General features: G+C 37.8%; 2 protein-coding genes and 1 long non-coding RNA gene across 13 annotated transcripts in view; 1 reads left to right on the forward strand and 2 right to left on the reverse strand.

The window, feature by feature from the left end:
* Positions 1–1,287, reverse strand: part of LOC114892743 — a 2,360-nt gene extending 1,073 nt beyond the window's left edge. The window contains exon 1 of the long non-coding RNA XR_003792771.1: positions 837–1,287. This is a non-coding gene — a long non-coding RNA (uncharacterized LOC114892743). The remainder of the gene's footprint in view (positions 1–836) is intronic.
* Positions 1–16,529, forward strand: part of CAST (calpastatin) — a 128,494-nt gene extending 111,965 nt beyond the window's left edge. For all 7 annotated transcript variants that reach the window (XM_029217991.1, XM_029217992.1, XM_029217994.1 and 4 more), the window contains 6 exons: positions 1,296–1,388; positions 3,057–3,101; positions 3,533–3,625; positions 5,025–5,096; positions 13,965–14,030; positions 14,928–16,529. In XM_029217991.1, the coding sequence (XP_029073824.1) occupies positions 1,296–1,388; positions 3,057–3,101; positions 3,533–3,625; positions 5,025–5,096; positions 13,965–14,015 (354 nt within the window). In that variant the 3' untranslated portion in view covers positions 14,016–14,030; positions 14,928–16,529. The remainder of the gene's footprint in view (positions 1–1,295; positions 1,389–3,056; positions 3,102–3,532; positions 3,626–5,024; positions 5,097–13,964; positions 14,031–14,927) is intronic.
* Positions 16,530–18,166: 1,637 nt separating this feature from the next.
* The window catches only part of ERAP1 (endoplasmic reticulum aminopeptidase 1), a 91,268-nt gene continuing 90,348 nt past the window's right edge, over positions 18,167–19,086 (reverse strand). For all 5 annotated transcript variants that reach the window (XM_029217985.1, XM_029217986.1, XM_029217990.1 and 2 more), the window contains one exon: positions 18,167–18,596. In XM_029217985.1, the coding sequence (XP_029073818.1) occupies positions 18,441–18,596 (156 nt within the window). In that variant the 3' untranslated portion in view covers positions 18,167–18,440. The remainder of the gene's footprint in view (positions 18,597–19,086) is intronic.

Consider the following 19,086-nt stretch of genomic DNA (forward strand, 5'->3'; position numbering starts at 1 on the left):
CTCTGACTTTGCCTGGAGTCAGTGAACGGTTGGATAACTTCAGCCTCTGACTTTGCCTGGAGTCAGTGAACGGTTGGATAACTTCAGCCTCTGACTTTGCCTGGAGTCAGTGAACGGCTGGATAACTTCAGCCTAATTTTTTCCTACTCCATGGTCTATGTCGTGTCTCTTTCCTCTCTGAGGTCTGTGCTATGGCACAGATTCAGGCAAACGTCCTGTTCATGAGGCTAGACTTTGTGATGATGGAAAAGCCAGCCCTGCTTTGTTAATTTTATTCTCTTCCCACATTTTTTCTTGGTTGTATCTGGCAGTAAGTTTATCATACATATCTGATGCACACATGTGCATTTTTTAGGTTCACAGGTTGTGTAAATGTAGTGGCAGAGGCTTCCCTAGCAGTCGTCCCTGCTATCGAAACTAACTGCATTGGACCAGGAGTTCAGCACCACAGAGGTGTCCACAAGGTGCAGACTCTTAATGCTATATATCTCGTACAACATGTAGAAGTGTACTTATTTATACTTAATATTCAGTACTTAACGGTCCATTTAGCTTGGAACCAGAAAGGTAACATCCCACACAAATCTATGTCTCAAAGACAGGACATTTCAAAGAATCCTTAGGTCTCGATTCTACCATTGTCATAGGAATATCGAGGTGAACTTAACCTGTATTTGAAAAATGAAATTATAATGATGCAGAAAAATAAAATCTGTACCCCACCCCTGGGGTGGGGAGCTGTTCCTGAATCCAGGACCGAGAGACCAGCCACGTCCCACTGAGGCACGGATGCTGGGAGGTGGGTACTGCTTACTCAACAGCAGGTATTTGCTCACCTGCAACACAAACAAACAGCACGTCCCTTCAGATTTGCTCCTGTCGTGGTCCTTCAGGGCTCCTTATAAAGAGGCAAAGTTGTAAATAGTACCTCTTAAGTGCCAAGGTACAGCAACTTGATTTTTTTATTTAAAAAGTGAAACAGTGAAAGATATTTCATAACTGTGGGTTTTTATCTCCTTCCATGGTTTCTGAAGATAATTATTTAATCATTTACTTCCATTTAAAATACAGGTAGAAAATTAATAGGTGTGGATTGACAAACAGAAGCACTGGGTTTACTTGTTTCCATCAACTGAAAGTCTGTTGACATTGTTGTTCTCTCGCTTACAAATTTAAAAGAGACCCTATTTTTTTGCCTCAGAAAAGTCCAGTAAATGCTGAATGCTGCATTTTAGAATGTACTCTCTAAGTGAAGGCGGAACTGAATCGTAATTATATACGTTCACTGTTTACAGGAAAAAGTGAAAGCTGAACACAGAGACAAGCTGGGAGAAAGGGATGACACCATCCCACCTAAATATCAGCATCTCTTGGATGATGACAAGGAGGTAAATGAGGGCAATGTCTAGGTTAGATGGATATATGCTCCAAAGCGTTTGAGATTCACACCTCACTTGAAATGAACAGGAGGTACACTGTAACAATAGCATAAAAATGTAACATGACTGATGTTTTTAATCTGTCCCCACTGAGCAGGCTGTTTAATATTTATTTGAGCCAGTATTGTTGGACGTTTACTGCGCTGGGCACTGTGGCATAGAGAGTTGAATAATGTTCATTCACTCACTGATGCTTAACAGTGATTCTGTGGCATGTACATATATGAATTCTCCTTGCAAGAAAAGGCTATAAAAAGAATGATATTTGTAATCTTGACTGAAGCAGAGTTTCTCTGTTGAAGGAGAACAGAAAAAGAGCTAGTATCGGAATAATTCATAGGGCAAATACGACCCCTCCGAGACCTGCTGTCCCTCTTTCTTCTCCTACAACACCACCTGTGCTGTTGAGCGTGAAGACAGACAAAGCCATATTCCCAGTCACAAGTCCTATTTCTCTGTCTAAATGCACTCCGTCAAGAAGTCTCTGTCTTTGTCTCTAACATGGAAGCCAGTTTCGCTTAGGTCAACCTGGTCTGTACCCTACCCCTTCCTATTTGGCTCTTAGTTGCAAGTCCATTAGATGTTAAATAACCCTTTCCAGGTCTGTTCATCCAATAAAAAACAAGGAAGTGTAAATTACATCTTTCTCATTCTGTACGGATGCACGTGAGGGGTTTGATGGCTGTGGTTTACAGAATATTATCAGCTGCAGTGTCTTCTGTTACAGGAATCTGTTCTCCGTGCTTGTGTCGAGTATTCACAATAGCAGCTGTGCATCCTGCTAGAATCCTCCCTGCTTTGATAGTCGCATGTGACTCTGCTGTATTCTTTAGGAAATGTATTATTTAGTAGCCTTGCCTTTGCAGATGGGAAAAATCCCTGATGAGTTGTCCTTGTAATCTTCACCGAAAAAAATCTATCTATAGACCATTCCTTTCCAAGTGTAATAAGCTATAGTAGATAAGCATATAGTAAATTAGTAAATAAGACATAAAAACACAAGTTACTTTTTGTAACAGTTTAACTAGAATTATACAATGACAAAGTTGCTAAAATAGTGTTTCTTCCACTTCTAGGAAAAGACTCACCCTTGCATTTTCTCCAAGGCTATTGAAATAGTTTTATAGGGTAGTCGTTAAGCAAAGCTGGTGAAGAAATGATAGGGACACAGGTTTATCAGTTATGCAAATCTATACAGTCGTCCCTTGGTGTCCACGGGGCATTAGTTCCAGGACCCCCAGATGCCAATGTCTGAGGATGCTCAAGTCGCTTATATAAAATGGCATAGTATTTCCACGTAACCCTACACACATTCTCCTCTGTACTTTAAGTCATCTCTAGATTACTTAGAATACCTAATACAATGTAAGTGCCGTGTAAGTAGTTGCCAGCATGTGGAAAATTCAAATTTTGCTTTTTGGAACTTTCTAGAATTTTATTTCCCTAAATATTTTCGATCTGCCGGTTGGTTGAATCTGCCAATGCAGAATCCACAGATGCAGGGGGCTGACTGAACTCCATTTCAAGTCACTGGATAAGAGATTATATAAATACTGACTACACCTAAGTAAACCTTTACAAAAATTTGTTTAACCAGGAGTCTGCTTTGTTTCTAAGGGCAAATCAGCGACGCCACCTACAAAGAAACCCGAGGCATCAAAGGTAAATACCGTATCTGCGTATTTCCATAAAAAAGATTTTTTTTAAACTCTAGCTGCGACTTTTACATTTTAGAAATCTGAAATTCACTGAATGCCTACCTTGTGCTTGGTGGGATGCCAAGGCATGTGTGTAAGAGTGTATTATTTCTGTCTTCCCAAGTCCATTCAAGCTAGGCAGTTCCATTTTCCAGGTTAGAAAATCAAAGCTCAGAGAATACTAAGCAACTTGTGTAAAACAGTAGAAGGAAATAGAGCTGGCAAGATTTTCCTGTTTTAAAATATCTCTTTTGTAATACACTAGTCTGTTAGGAAAAAAATGTCAGCAAGGTTTTCTATTAAACAAACATATTTTCAGGGATGTGGGGAAATGTCCTACGTAGCATCTTTGCCTTGTGCTTCTTCCCTGATGGTTATTTCTGTTAAAAATCTCAGAAAGCTGCAGATGCCCAAGACCCCATTGATGCCCTCTCAGGGGACTTTGACAGCTGTCCCTCAACTACAGAAACCTCAGAAAACACAGCAAAGGTACTGTGCTCTTTCATATTGACTTTCTTTGAATGTCTATGTATACACACACACACATATGTATATAATACATATATATAATTTTATATTGTAAAATAGACTGGTTAATGCCATCGAGAACTTGAAAAGAAAAAAATTCTATAATTCTGCTACTCCACAAACACTATTATTTGGTATATTTCTTACCTTTTTCCATATGTATATTTTACATAGTTGTACTTATTGTCCACATATAATACATTGCTTAACATTATTTCATAAATGTTTTCCATGTTGCTTTATAATCTCCATAGCTACCATTTTTGATTGCCACACTATATTGTTGTACAACAGTAATGCTTTATCTGTGTTCATTTAAAATGAGAGCAGTCCCTCACTATATACCATGCCCCTTGCCCTCTGGGGCTTCCTCCCCTTTTCTGCCCGGAGCAGCTGGCTGACTCTCCTACTCACCTCTCAGGGCCCAGTTCAAACATCAGCTTCTCCTGGAAGACTCCCCTGTCTGCTTCTCCCTTCGCAGATCAGGGATGTTGCCTATGTGCCCTCTCTGCACTGTGGGTTACCTGTCACATGTGCATCACACCACTGAGCTGCATGCTGTATACTGCAGTGATGTGTCTGGTACCTCTGTGCTCAGCACTAGCAAAATGCCTGGTACATAGCAGGTGCTTAAAACATGATCAAAAGCGAATGAAAAAATGTGTAATCCATCAAATAGAGGGAAAAGTGAAATGAGTGCCCTTCATTGTTATTTCAGAAGAATTAAAATTGCACATCTCTTTGCTATTGTTTTGGCTGTTATTAAACATATCTCCCAATCAATCAATCACTGAATTGTCAGTCTTCCCCATCTTGGGTGATTTAATTTCTAGACCACGTCAGCATCCTATCTCTCACTCCTGGAACTTCATAAATAATGCCTTTCTGATGAATGGACTCTCTTTTTGTATATGACTTGCCCTAGCTCTCTCTGGTTGTCACATTCTCTTCCATAACACTGAAAACAAACAGTGTCCTGTTGGCACATAAAAACCAATCCTGATTGATAGAAACAAGCTGTTTTGGTGAGCAAAATATAGTCCGGGTGAACCAGGCATCATGGAAATTGGCAGAGCATCATCAGTGTGACTCACCTTTTCCTCATTTTTATCCTTTTTTCATCAGTGTGACTCACCTTTTCCTCATTTTTATCCTTTTTACCCGCCACCTGGAACACCTCTATGTACTTTCAGTGTTGTTCGAAAAATCTTGACTAAAATACTCAATTTTCCATTATTTAATTAAATTGGAGATTCCAGGCTACTAAAAAGAATAGTCTGGATTGATTTGATAGCAGCAGCAGTTAATTGCTAGATGGAGTGTTGATAGCAGGAGCCTCATTACATTTCCTTTGCTTTAGGACAAAGACAAGAAGCCTGCTTCCAGCTCCAAAGCACCCAAGAACGGGGGTGAAGCAAAGGATTCTGCAAAGGTAAGAAGCGTAAATAGACTACAAATTAGCTTGGCAATGACATCGAGTGGTGTATCCCTAGTCATTTAGTTTCTGATTGGGATCTATTGAGAATAAATACTATCTGTCCCCTAGCATGTCTTGGTAAAGAAATTGAAGTTTTAGAGACATTTAATTTTTAAAGTAACTGACACTTTAGAAATCTGAGTGAACATTCTTAACACGATTGAAGTTTCCTGCATTCCTAGCCCTTGTCACACAAAGTCCCACTGTCAGCTGTGCTAGTCTGGAATGAGTGCAGGCCCTCTCTCCTTCATCAGACCCCACAAACCTCATGCTCTCTCGTAGCTACTTTCCCTCACTGTGTGCAGATAGCCTTGCCTTCTACTTCAAAGAGAAAATTGAGACTGCCTTGCAGAAAATAACCAAGACCCCCTTCCTACCTGCCTCCCAACAAACCCTCTCCCCTCTTGCCCTGCAGCCTCTTCTTTCTCTCAGGGGGTCAATAACACTCTCCGGTATCTTTGTCTCAATTCTTTTCCCTTGTAGTACAAACATATTCAAATTCTTTCATAACTTCAAAAGCCCTATTTCCCTCCATCCCTTCACCTCCTCGAAAGATTTGTCCCTATGACCCTGCTTCCTCTTCTTGAGCTCTGCCCGAGAACAGCAATGACATGCTGGTTGCTTTATCGCTGGTACCTTGTCTATCCTTAGTTTACGTGATCGCTCAGGTATGCTCTTGGGCATCAGAGTTGATGCTGTAATGGACTGAGACTTTGGGGAATGTTGGGATGGGTGAATCTATTTTATACCTTCAGCTGTGCAAAACCCAGACTGCCACTTCCTACTCCACATTTCCACTTGGATAAACATTGACAGTACAGATCCATATACTACATTTCATCAGATCTAAATCACCATCATTAAGAAAAAAAATCACCATTATATATCATTAAGAAAAAATGTCAACAACTTGATTATGATGTTATTCATCATAACAACCAGCAAATTAAGACATGTTAAAATAGTGTGTGTGTGTGGCAAGGGAGGTGACACCACCAGGGAATGTGGTTTATATGAATCTTGGAACATGGAAGTAGTATATGAAATTGAGAAGATCTTACAGTTTCTGTGATTCAATCTACTCACATTCAATACTAGTAGTCTTTCCTCCCAGGTGATATCTAATTTTTCACTTTGCTCTAGAAAGCAAAACTAAGACTAATGAGTAGAAGTTATAGGGTCTGGTTTCTTAGAGTTGGGCATTAATTCAGCACAACACTTGGAAGTTTCCTATTAAAATTACTGAAACTGTGGCCAGGGAAGGAATGGAAATTGGATTAGAAAACTTCTAGGTCCCCTCCAATTCTAAAAACATAGGATTCAAATGGTTATGACTATGATCCCAAGTATAATGAGAAATAAAAGGTACAGGTTTAAAAACAATAGTCCAGCTGAATCAAAACTCTTAAAAAACAAGATAGTGAGTTCCAGTTCAAGATGGTGATGTAAAGAAGATCCTCAACTCACCTTGTCCCATGGAAACACCAGATCTACAGCTGCATATGTGACAATTTCCTCTAGAAAAAAAACCCCAAATTATCTGTGTGACTCCTCTTTACCTGGCAAATGAGAGAAGGCTGGCATCAAAGAGGGTAGGAGAGGCTAGGACACAGTCTCAACATAAACTCCACCCCAACACAGCAACCGACCGTCAGGAGCGAACTCACAACTCAGAGCTTCTCCCTGCAGATCAAAAAACTTGAAGCCCACATCAGCACGCAACCTTAAAGACCACCTGAGAAATGAGCCCCTAAAACATCTAGCTTTGAAAGCCCACGGAGCTTGTGTCCAGAAGACCCACAAGCCTATAGCAAACTGAGAAACAGTTCTTAAAGGGCTTGTGAGCTCTGACTCATCTGCCCACCCCAAAGCAATCAGAGATACAGTTCTTGGCTGGCTACCATCCCCAGAATACTGCACAGACAGCAGACTAAAACATACCCCCAGTCTTTCTGTGTAAGAGGCCTACTTGCTTGTCCTGGAGCTTTGCCTGAGGGACAGGCTTCCGGTTTGGCACACATCTAGACACCTACGGATGTGCTCTTAGGAAATGTAAGCTGGTGCTCACCATCTTTGTGCTGTTTCTCCACCTTGCTCCAGGTCACCAGCATCTTCCAGAAAGGGGGCTTATACACTCATCTAGAGGCCCAGTTTTTGTAACTGCCACCCAGGGGACACTTACTGATCACCTGGCTCTGGTAGCCAGCAGGACTTATGCTTGTGGTCCATCCTACAAGACTATATATATTTGTATATTTTAAAACCTGCTACCTGAGGGACTGGCTTCCATTCAGCCTGAATCTAGGTGCTGAGATTCTCCCCTTTGGGACACTGACAGATCTTAGCACACCCTCAACTACTGTGAACCACTGAAAATAAAATAGGCAGCTTGAACACTTACAATGTTTTGAGAGACGATCAAGAGTTAGGGCAGGGTTTAACAGTAAGGTTCATCTCCTATATGAGGCCACTCCTTTAAGACTGGGAGAGGTGGTTGTTTTATCTAATGCACAGAAACCAACACAGAGAGTCAAGGAAAATGAAGAAACAGAGGAGTATGTTCCAAACGATTAAAACCTCATGATAAAAATCTTAATGAAGTGATTTACCTGATGAGTTCAAAATAAGTCATAAATTTGCTCACCAAACTTGGGGGAGGAATGGATGAACACAGTGAGAACTTCAACAAAGAGATAGGAAAATACAAGAAAGTAACAAATAGAAGCCACAGAGCTGAAAAATACAATAACTGAACTGAAAAACACACTAGAGGGGTTTAACAGCAGACTAGAAGAAGCAGAAGAAAGGATCAGTGAACTCAAAGACAAAGCAATGGGATTCACCCAATCAAAGCAGCAAAAAGAAAAAAAATGGAAATAAAAAAGTAAAGATAGCTGAAAGGACTTACGGGACAACATCACACAAACCAACACAGATGACCATCTGCATTACAGGAGTTCCAGAAGGAGAAGTGAGAGAGAAAGGGACAAAGAACTTATTTGAAGAAATATGGCTAAAACTTTTCCTAACATGAGGAAGGCAGACAACCATATCCAGGAAGCCCAGAGGCTTCCAAATAAGAACCCAAAGACACCCATATCAAAGACACATTACAATTAAAATATCAAAAGTTAAAGACAAGGAGAGAAACTTAAGTGAACCAAGAAAAAAAAAACTTTTTACATACAAGGGAACTCCCTCAAGACTCTCAGCAGATTTTCAGCAGAAACTTTGCAAGCCATAAAGGAGTGTCATGATATATTCAAAGTGCTGAAAGAAAAAACTTCCAAGAATACTCTTCTTGGAAAAGTCATTCAGAATTGAAGGAAAGAACAAGTTTTTCCAGTAAGCAAAAACTAAAGGAGTTCATCACCACTAAATAAGACTTCTTTAAGCTGGAAAGGGTGCTAATTAGTAACAGGAAAACATATCAAAGTATAAATCTCACTGGTAAAGGTTAACATACAGTAAAATTCAGAATAATCTAATGTTGTAAAGCTGGTGGATTAATCACTTATAAAGCTAGTATGAAGGTTAAAAGACAAAAGTAGTAAAAATAACTATAATTATAATAATTAATTAAGGGATACACAGGATTAAAAGATGTAAAATGGACATCAAAAACATAAAATAGGGGGTGGGGGAGTAAAAATGTAGAGCATTCAAACATAACTTGTTATTGACTTAAAATATAAATGTTAAGTTGTTATATGTAAGCCTTATGGTAGCCACAAAGTAAAAACCTATAGTAGATACACAAGAGAGAAAGACAAAGGAACCTAAGCATACTACTATAGAAAATGATCAAATCACAAAAGAGAGCAAGAGAAGAAGGAACAAAGGAACTACAGAACAGCCAGAAAATAATTAACAAAATGGCAATAAGTACATACTTCTTAATAAATACTTTAAAAGTAAATGGGCTAAATTCCTCAATCAAAAGACAGAGTGGCAGAAGGGATAAAAAAGCAAGACCATCTATATGCTGCCTACAAGGAACTCACTTCAAATTTAAGGACAGACTGAAAATGAAGAGATGGAAAAAATATTCCATGCATATGGAAACCAAAACAAAGCTGGGGTAGCTATACTTACATCAGACAAAATAGTCTTTAAAACAAAAACTGTAATAAGAGACAAGAAGAACATTAAATAATGATAAAGGGGTTGATGCACAAGAGGATTTAACATTTGTAAATATTTATGTACCCAACATAGGAATGTCTAAATATATAAAGCAAATATTAACAGATCTAAGGGGAGAAATGGTAGGGGACTTTAATACCCCATTTTCATCAACTGATAGATCATCCAGACAGAAAATCAATAAGGAAACACTGGCCTTAAATGACATGTTGTAGCAGTTGTACTTAATAGCTATATACAGAACATTTGATCCAGAGCCACAGAATACACATTTTCCTCAAATGTACATGGAACGTTCTCCAGGATATATCATATGTTAGGCCACAAAACAACTCTTAATAAATTTAAGAAGACTGACATCATATCAGGCATCCTTTTTACTACAATGGTATGAAACTAGAAATCAATTATAAGAAGAAAACTGGAAAATTCACAAACGTGGATTTCATAAACAATATGCTATTCAACAACCAATGAATGGGTTAAAGAAGAAATCAAAAAAGAAATTTAAAAATACCTCGAGGGCTTCCCTGGTGCCACAGTGGTTGAGAGTCTGCCTGCTGATGCAGGGGACATGGGTTCATGCCCTGGTCTGGGAAGATCCCACATGCCGCGGAGCGGCTAGACCTGTGAGCCATGGCTGCTGAGCCTGCGCGTCCGGAGCCTGTGCTCTGCAATGGAAGAGGCCACAACAGTGAGAGGCCCGCGTACCACAAAAAAAAAAAAAAAAAAAAAATACCTTGAGACAAATGAAAATGAAAACAATATACCAAAATTTATGGGATCCAGAAGAAGTAGTTCTAGGAGGGAAGTTTAGAGTGATAAATGCCTACCTCAAGAAATCAGACAACCTAACTTTATACCTCAAGGAACTAGAAGAATAATAACAAATGAAGCCCAAAATCAGTAAAGGAAAGGAAATAACAAAAATCAGAACAGAACTAGATGAAAGAGATTAAAAAGACAATAGAAAAGATAAATAAAACTAAGAGCTGTTTTTTTGAAAAGATAAAGTTCAGAAAACCTTTAGCTACACTGACAAGAAAAAAAAATAAGAGGACTCAGATAAAATCAAATGAAAAAGGAGACGTTACAGCTGATACCACAGAAATAAAAAGGATCATAAAAGACTGCTATGAACAATTATACACCAAATATTGGACACCTTGAAGAAAGAAACATACACCTACCAAGACTGAATCATGAAGAAACAGAACACATGAAAAGACCATTACTAGTAAGGAGATTGAATCGGTAATCATAAACCTCCCAGCAAACAAAAGTCTGGGATCAGACAGCTTCACTGGTGAACTCTACCATACATTTAAAGAAGACTTAAAACCAATCCTTCTCAAACTCTTCCAAAAACAGAAAAGGAGGGAATACTTCCAAACTCATTTTACAAGGCCACCATTATCCTGCTACCAAAACTAGCCCAGGGAACTGGAAGAGAAAATTACAGGCAAATATCCCTGATGAAAATATATGTATAAAATCTTCAACAAAATATTAGCAAACTGAATTTGACAGTACATTAGAAGAATCATACACCATGATCAAGTAGCATTTATTCCAGGGCTGCAAGGTGGTTCAATATCCGCAAATCAGTCAGTGTGATGATACGCCACATTAACAAAATGAAGGATAAAAGTCATATGATTATCTCAATAGATGCAGAAAAAGATCTGAAAACCCACATCCATTTATGGTAAAAACTCTCCACAAAGTGGATATAGAGGGAACATACCTCATCATAATAAGGGCCATACATAACAAACCCACAGCTATCATCACACTCAACGGTAAAAAGATGAAAACGTTTTCTTTAAGAACAGGAAAAAGACAAGGATACCCACTCTTGCCACTTATTCAACATAGTATTGGAAGTCCTAGCCACAGCAATTAGGCAAGAAAAAGAAATTAAAAGCATTCAAACTGGAAAGGAAGAACTAAAACTGTCACTATTTGCAAAACTGACATATTATATAAAGAAAACCCGAAAGACTCCACCAAAAACTGATAGAATAAACAAATTCAGTAAAAGTGTAAGACACTCTTTCTAGACACTAATAACAAACTATAAGAAGGAGAAATAAACACATATATGCCATTTATAATGGCATGAAAAACCCTCAGAATAAATTTAACTGAGGTGAAAGACCTATCCAATGGGAATTATAAGACAGTGATAAAAGAAAGTGAAGAAGACATAAATAAATAGAAAGTTATTCCATGCTCATAGACTGAAAAAAATATTGTTAAAATGTCCATACTACCCAAAGCAGTCTACAGATTCAGTACAATCCCTATCTGTATTCCAGTGACATTTTTCATAGAAATAGAAAAAATAACCCTAAAATTTGTATGGAACCACCAAAGACCCCAAACAGCCAAAGCAATCTCGAAAAAGAAAAAGGTAGAGGCATCATGCTCCCTAATTTCAAACTATATTACAAAGATATAGTAATCAAAATAGTATGGTATTGGCATAAAAACAGACACATAGATCAATGGAACAGAATAGAGAACCCTGAGAATTCCCTGGCGGTCCAGTGGTTAGGACTCTGCGCTTTCACTGCCAAGGGCATGGGTTCAATCTCTGGTCAGGGAACTAAGATCCTGAGAGCTGCATAGCACAACCAAAAAAAAAAGATAGAGAGAGAGACAGCCCAGAAATATGGTCAATAATTAATGATAAAGGAGCCAAGAATATACAGTGGGGAAAGGACAGTCTCTTCAATAAATAGTGTTGGGAACTGGACCTCTATCTCAAACCATACACAAAAATTAACTCAAAATGGGTTAAAGACTTGAATATAAGATCTGAAACCATAAAACTCCTAGAAGAAAACATAGGCAGTAAGCTCTTTGACATCAGTCTTAATAGAGATTTTTATGGACTTGACACCAAAAGCAAAGGCAACAAAAGCACAAAAGTAAAAACAAACAAGTATAACTACATCAAACGAAAAAGCTCTGCACAGCAAAGGAAAACATCAACAAAATGAAAAGGCAACCTACTGAATGGGAGAAAATATTTGCAAATCATATATCTGATAAGAGATTGATACCCAAAATATATAAAGAGCTAATACAACTCAACAGCAAAAATAAATCCAAATGAAAAACCGGGCGGAGGATCTAAATAGGCAGTTTTCCAAAGAAGACGTACCAGATAGCCAAGAAGCATATGAAAAGGTGCTCAACATCACTAATCATCAGGGAAAGTGCACTATTGGTAGGAATGTAAATTGGTATAGTCACTATAGAAAACAGTATGGGATTCCTCAAAAAATTAAAACTAGAACTACCATATAATCCAGGAATTCCACTTCTGGGTATTTATCAAAAGAAAATGAAAACGAACTTGGGAACTTCCCTGGTGGTCCAGTGGTTAAGACATTGCCTTCCAGTGCAGCAGGGGCAGGTTCAATCCCCAGTTGGGGAGCTAAGATCCCACATGCCTCACGGCCAACAAACCAAAACATAAAACAGAAGCAATATTGTAACAAATTCAATAAAGACTTTAAAAATGGTCCACATCAAAAAAATCTTTGAAAAAAAAATAACTTGAAAAGATATCTGCATTCCCATGTTCATGGCAGAATTATTTACAATAGCTAAGTTATGGAAACAACCTAAGTGTCCATTGATGGATGGATAAAAAATATATGGTGTATATACCCAATGGAATATTAGCCATAAAAAAGAATGAAATCTTACCTTTTCAACAACATCAATGGACCTCGATTGCATTATGCAAGTGAAAAAAGTCAGAGAAAGATGAAAGCTCTATGATCTCACTTATATGTAGAATCTAAAAACAAAAACATGAACTCATAGATTGGTGGCTGCCAGAGAGGTGAGTGATGGGGGAGTAGGTGAAATTGGTGAAGGTAGTCAAAAGGTACAAACTTAAAGTATTTAAGTCATGGGACTGTTATGTAAAGCATGGTAATGACAGTCAATAAATACTGTATTGCATATTTGAAAGTTGCTAAGAGAGTAGATCTTTAAAGTTCTCATCACAAAAATTTTGTAACTATGTATGGTGATGTATTTTAACTAGATTTATTGTGTTATTCCACAATATTTATAAATATGGAATGCTTACGTTATACACCTGAAACTAATATGTCAATTATACCTCAAAAAAAGTGAAATCCATGAAAGATACAAGAAACCAGATTGATAATTAGTTGCTCATGCCATTATATCTCTGATTAAATATTTATTATTTAATACAAAGTACATACTCAAAAAACAGAAAGCACAGTAACCCTATATGCTGAGTGGATTAGCTGCCGGCTAAGCCCCCAAGTATAAGAGAAGGATGGATCGCTGTGGAACGAATGGTTACCATCCATGAACACCTATGTATTTTTTTTCTTCAATTATGCTGGCCTTCAAAAACAAAAAAACCCACAAAGTCTAGAGTAAAAAATTTAGAATCATTTAAGGTTATTTTTAGTTTATAAACTTTAAGGGGAAGAATTCAGTGTATGGGCTAAATGAGATACTTTAAAAGGACCATCTTATTTTCCCCTGCTGACTGCCATTTTTGCCCTTTTAATTCTGAAAAGCCTATTTCCTCATAAGTCTCTTCTGTTTGATCAGTTTTGGGTACTTAATCCAGAAAATAAAAAGCTCACTGATGGTTTTTGCTTGTCCTTCTAGGCAAAGGAGGAAACTTCCAAGCGAAAAGATGATGGAAAAAGTACAAGTTAAAGTTCACACTATTTGGTAAGTTTGGTGTTTGTTGTAAATGAAGACAATTGTACCTTCTACCAGCCTACGTGTTACAGGTGAGAGAAACTAAGTCCCCTTCTTGAGTATTTCATGTTCTCTTTATGCTATTGGCATGAAATACACATTGCAAAATCTATAGAGTAATTCCCTGTAAAGTAATAAATGGTGCTATCGGAATGTTTAAAAGCATTAATCTTATAATTAAGAGCTCTTTAAGATATTAGGCCAGGCTCTTAAAGAAAATGACTATCTAAGTCTAGCTGACTCTGAAACCCAAATGCTCATGACTGCAGGTTACTGGGGCAGAGCAGAATTGGCATGTTACATCTTATAGTGAAATGGACTTATGATATAGATATTACCCAAAATACAAACACATTGTGGAGTGAGGAGAAGTACCCCCCTAGGGTCTGATGGTAATTAGAGTTTTGAGAATAGGGCAAAGGAAAAGATTGACAACTTTTGTTCATCTTAGTTTGAGAAAGTAAAGCTCTGTGTTTGATTCTACTATATGGTAACTAAAGAGCTGGTATGGACGAGGGAGTCTGTGAGATCTATCTTGAGAGCTGGGCGCTTATTAACTTCAGAGAGAAGAGGTCTTATTCTAAACCATAAAAGCTTATAACCACTTGCTGCCAAAAACCTAAAAGAAATGAAAATGTAGGTTAAATTGGGTTAGGCTCTCTCACCATGAATCCACTTTTATTTCCTACAAAGAGGGAGGTATACTGATTAGAACTGCTCCAAAGATTTTCCCCAAAATTATAAATTTCTTTTAATTTTTGACTCTCATATCAACTTTAGTAAATTCCTCCTTAAATTTATTATGCCTGTAATAAGAAAATTACATATCAAATGGTTCACTGGATTTTCTTCTTTGAATTTTTCAAGGTATCCACATATAAAATCTTCAGCTGGTGGTAGATGGTGACTTCTGAAGAACAAAAGCCTTTGACAGCAGAAAAATTTTCTGAGTGGCTTCTAGACAGCAGTATTTGTTGAGTCTCTTGACATCCTAAACATTGTTTGTTACTCTTTTCCTGAAAAGAAACTGAATTTGTCTGGTTCACCTGTGTTATTCTACTGAGTACTGATAAACTTCGAATTTTTAAAAATTGTCTTCAGTTGGGAGAGAAAGGAGCTTTATATTTCTAAGAGATATATTTGATAGCTTCTTAAAGCAACACACACAAAAGGAAAAACCTTTGCAAACTTTTGCACCTTCTACCCTCAGTGCCTGTAAATCTCATTAGTATTTTCAATTTGCACTTAATTTTTTTGTTGTTAGCATTTGGAAAACAACGCTTTACATATTCTTCAGTGTTCTGATTTCTCATTACCCCTTTCCTCTTGGGCTTTTGAACTGTATTTGATGTTTCTTTGGGTTCATGTTTATAAGGCAAACATAAAATATCGTACATTGGGCACATGTCTCCTCTTGAGCTGCTAACAATAGATAACCTGGACAGACAAGGAAGCACTGCGCCCCTTTTCAGGCTGAACTCTTCTTTGCCAGAGGTTAGGACATCAGCACAGGCCTACTGAGACTTGACTCGAGTCAGAAGAGCAAAACGCAGACTCTGTGTCACTGCATAACAAGTTCCAAGAATAACAAAATCTAATTCTTAGAATACTCATATGGCTTGAACTCTGCTGGTTTACTGCATTAAGCTGGGCTTTCCAGCCTCTCTCTGTAAAACCCGAGCAGCAGTTGTTTGCTTAGAGCCATTGCCACATTAGTCTTGCACTGTATGGCATGTAGCTTAATGGAAGTTGGGTTTACCAAAAACACAAACAAACTTCTGCTTAAAAATAAAGAAAAAGATCTTTTTAAAAATTTAAAAATCTGCTTTTCCCCCACAGCAATTTAAGAACTAGTGTCTGATATCCCACAACTTGGAATGGTTTCTCATACCTCTCTGAATGGTTTATGAATACAGCACCGGTGTCATTGATGAAATTAAATATTTATCAAATCCCATCTTTATTTCCTGATAGTGAATGCAGGAAAAAATATCAGGTACACATCATAAAACTGATTTGGAATTCCTTGTTTTCAGAGAGCACAGCCTTCCTCAGCATCTGTTTAAACTATTTATTAGGCTTTAGCAACTTCACTAAAAATAAGTAATATCACCAATACCGTCTAATGGGGTGGGAGGCAAGCAACAATAACAATACTACTTATAATGGGCATCCAATTTTGTTAATACGATCTAAAAATTGTCTTCAAAAATCATGCATATACCTCTGAGATTTCAAACTGCATCCACTTCAAATGCTATGTCTCCATCCCATCAGAGATGCAGGCATTATTAGTCTAAATCTGGGAAATATAAGCCAGGATTATGGTGACTAAACAGACCTTTTCAAGGCACTAACAAGAAAATACACACTTTTCCTGAGGGATTTCAACTATGTGTCTATAGGTAGTACAAAGTGGTTTTGTTTAAAAAAAAAAAAAAGGGAAACCTTTGACATTGACAGATGTGTTTGCAAGGATATGGCTACAGTATTACTCATTTACATGCATACATATAAGTATTTTAAAATTACATACCAAAATCCAGACATTTAGGAAATACCTGTTAAAGTAAACATATATTTAAGGTACTCAGAATATGCCTTTTTGTTTATTAGAAACGTCTTCAACACTTGGGTGTTTGCTAGTAATTAATGATGAGTTGAGTAAGCTACAGGATCTAAATCAGTCATTTTTACCCATCTAATTTGGAGTAAATAACTGCAAATATTTGCTTAGAGGTAAATAACAATTTTTTATTACCAAAAAGGGTTTTGCACATTGTGTGGCAATACTGTGTCTCTTTAGAAAATGGACTTCTCTAAAAGCAAATGAAAATAGGTTCCTCAGGTGACCAAAACTGAAAACCACTATTTTCCATGTTTCATTAATCAAGATATAAGATGCAATTAAAGAAAAATATTTTACATTAAAATCTTGGCTTTGTATTTTTTTTTAGAAGAAAAACACCTGGGGATGGAAATTACCAGTGATTTCTGGTTTGAGTTCTCAAGCCATTAAGCCATGCAATATGTATGAAAATGGAATTGCAAAACACATTTATGTCCAGAAAAGATCCTCTATTCCATACTGTATTAGAAAAACACATTGACATTTTTCATATCATATTCCTTTATCATAAATTTTGCAATATATTAAAAAAGAAAACTCATAAAATACTTCAATTCCAATACAACACACTGTCTTCACTTACTTAGGCTAATATAAGCAAGTATTTTCCATTTCACAATACCTTATCATTTACTAGAGACTGCAATGCCTTACTGGCAATAAGTACCAATAACAACTTATTTAGAGATTATAAACTAGGCCAAATAAGGAACAAGGAGAGGAAGCATCACCTACCTAAGGATCAAAAGCTCTGAGGTTCAACTTCAAATGAAAGTTTTCTCTTCTAGACCTGAACGCACTCGGCTTTTTCAGAAGAGACACTATTATTCAGGGTCCTGAGGAAATAGATGGCACACTCAAATTAGGATTATCTGAGGAGGGTTCTATAAAAGGTTTTTGTGGAGTTTTGTGTTTGTTTTTTGCTTTTTAAACAAAAATGTGAGCAGGATGTATGGAAACCACAAGTCCAGCCAGCACTAATTAAGCCAGGCTCCCACTTCACCCTTCACCCTGAAGGGATGAGAGGAGGAAGCACTTAGCAGAACACACAGATGGAGAAGGTTTGTGGGAAAGAGGGCCACCTCCCTAGAGCTGATACCTTCGGTGGAGGCCAGCCTGAGGCAACCTGCAAGGGAACCTGGGGAATAAACACCATCATCACCTACTCTCTCCCCAACCCCAGCTCTTATCTGCCCTCCTGGGAGGTCAACCAAAAGCCAGAGGCCAGGGAAGTCTCATGATGTGGCCCTCCAACAAGCCAGCCCCTGGGCACGCAGCAAGGGAGAGAAAGGTGGAAAGCAGATCCGGGCCCTTCTGGCTCAATCACTGCCCCAGGGGTTCATGGTTCAGTAGTCACTACTGTTCAGAGTCTTCCCAGGAGACTGACACAACAGCTTATGAATGACAAGCACATGGAGAGCAGGGTGTGGGGACCAGGGGTTTGGAGACCACAGGGCTTAAGTATAAAATATAAAATAGAAGAATAAGGTACTTCACTTCTCCATAGTAGGGAACCCACCACTTGGGTTTACATTTGGGGGTAACACCTATAATGGAACACGTGGTGGCAATAACCCCCTGATGAAAAAGTTAACAGCCAGTCTTCATAAGAAGGGACGAATGAATAAGGAGTTGAAGGAGCAGGAAATATCTTCACTGGGTGCCAAGACAACCATCTCTATTTTTAAAATATTCACATTCAATAAAATTTTGGAGATTACACATCACAGGAACCAACAAGGAACGGATTGTTACAGCAGTTCAAGCTTTTCATTTTGTAGCCACACTCTGATTTTATCAAAATTCTTATCCATCCAACGTATGTTTTCCTCAATGGTTTCAATTGTTTGCTGGACACAACGGAGCTGAGACCCATTTTCCTTCAAAGAGCTGAAGAATTCTTTTACCTTGTGAGGAAAAATTGGGTTTTTAAAATTTTGTTTTATTAAGTTACACAAAGTTCAGGCTAGTTAAAAGAAAACCGAAGCCAACTTTCCAGCATTTTTCAAAATTCTACATAGAAAACAGGGCCAGGTGTCTGGATACGATTATGTACATAAACTTAAGCTCTATGAAATGAGCTCATGCCTCATGATGTCAAGTTTTGTGTTTTTTCTCTGCAGCTTTTTTATTTATTCACAGTTGCCAGATTCTAAAAGACTTCACTGTTTACCATTTCATAATTAAGTTTTAATCGCATGTATCTAATGTGTATTCTGTTATAGACACACAGATGCAAACTTAACTTTTTTAAACATAGCTGAAAAAGCAGAATGTGCAGAGTATCTTCTCTGCCAAGCAAAACAGTTTCAGCCACATACGTGCAGTCTTCCTCCGTGGGCCTGGCCTTGTCTGTTATGATAGAAACACTGGGGAATGGGGTTCTTAGCAAGTTAT

This window comes from Monodon monoceros, unplaced genomic scaffold (genome assembly GCF_005190385.1).
Source record: "Monodon monoceros isolate NGI ecotype Baffin Bay Population unplaced genomic scaffold, NGI_Narwhal_1 Super_Scaffold_12, whole genome shotgun sequence".
NCBI classification, from domain to species: domain Eukaryota; kingdom Metazoa; phylum Chordata; class Mammalia; order Artiodactyla; family Monodontidae; genus Monodon; species Monodon monoceros.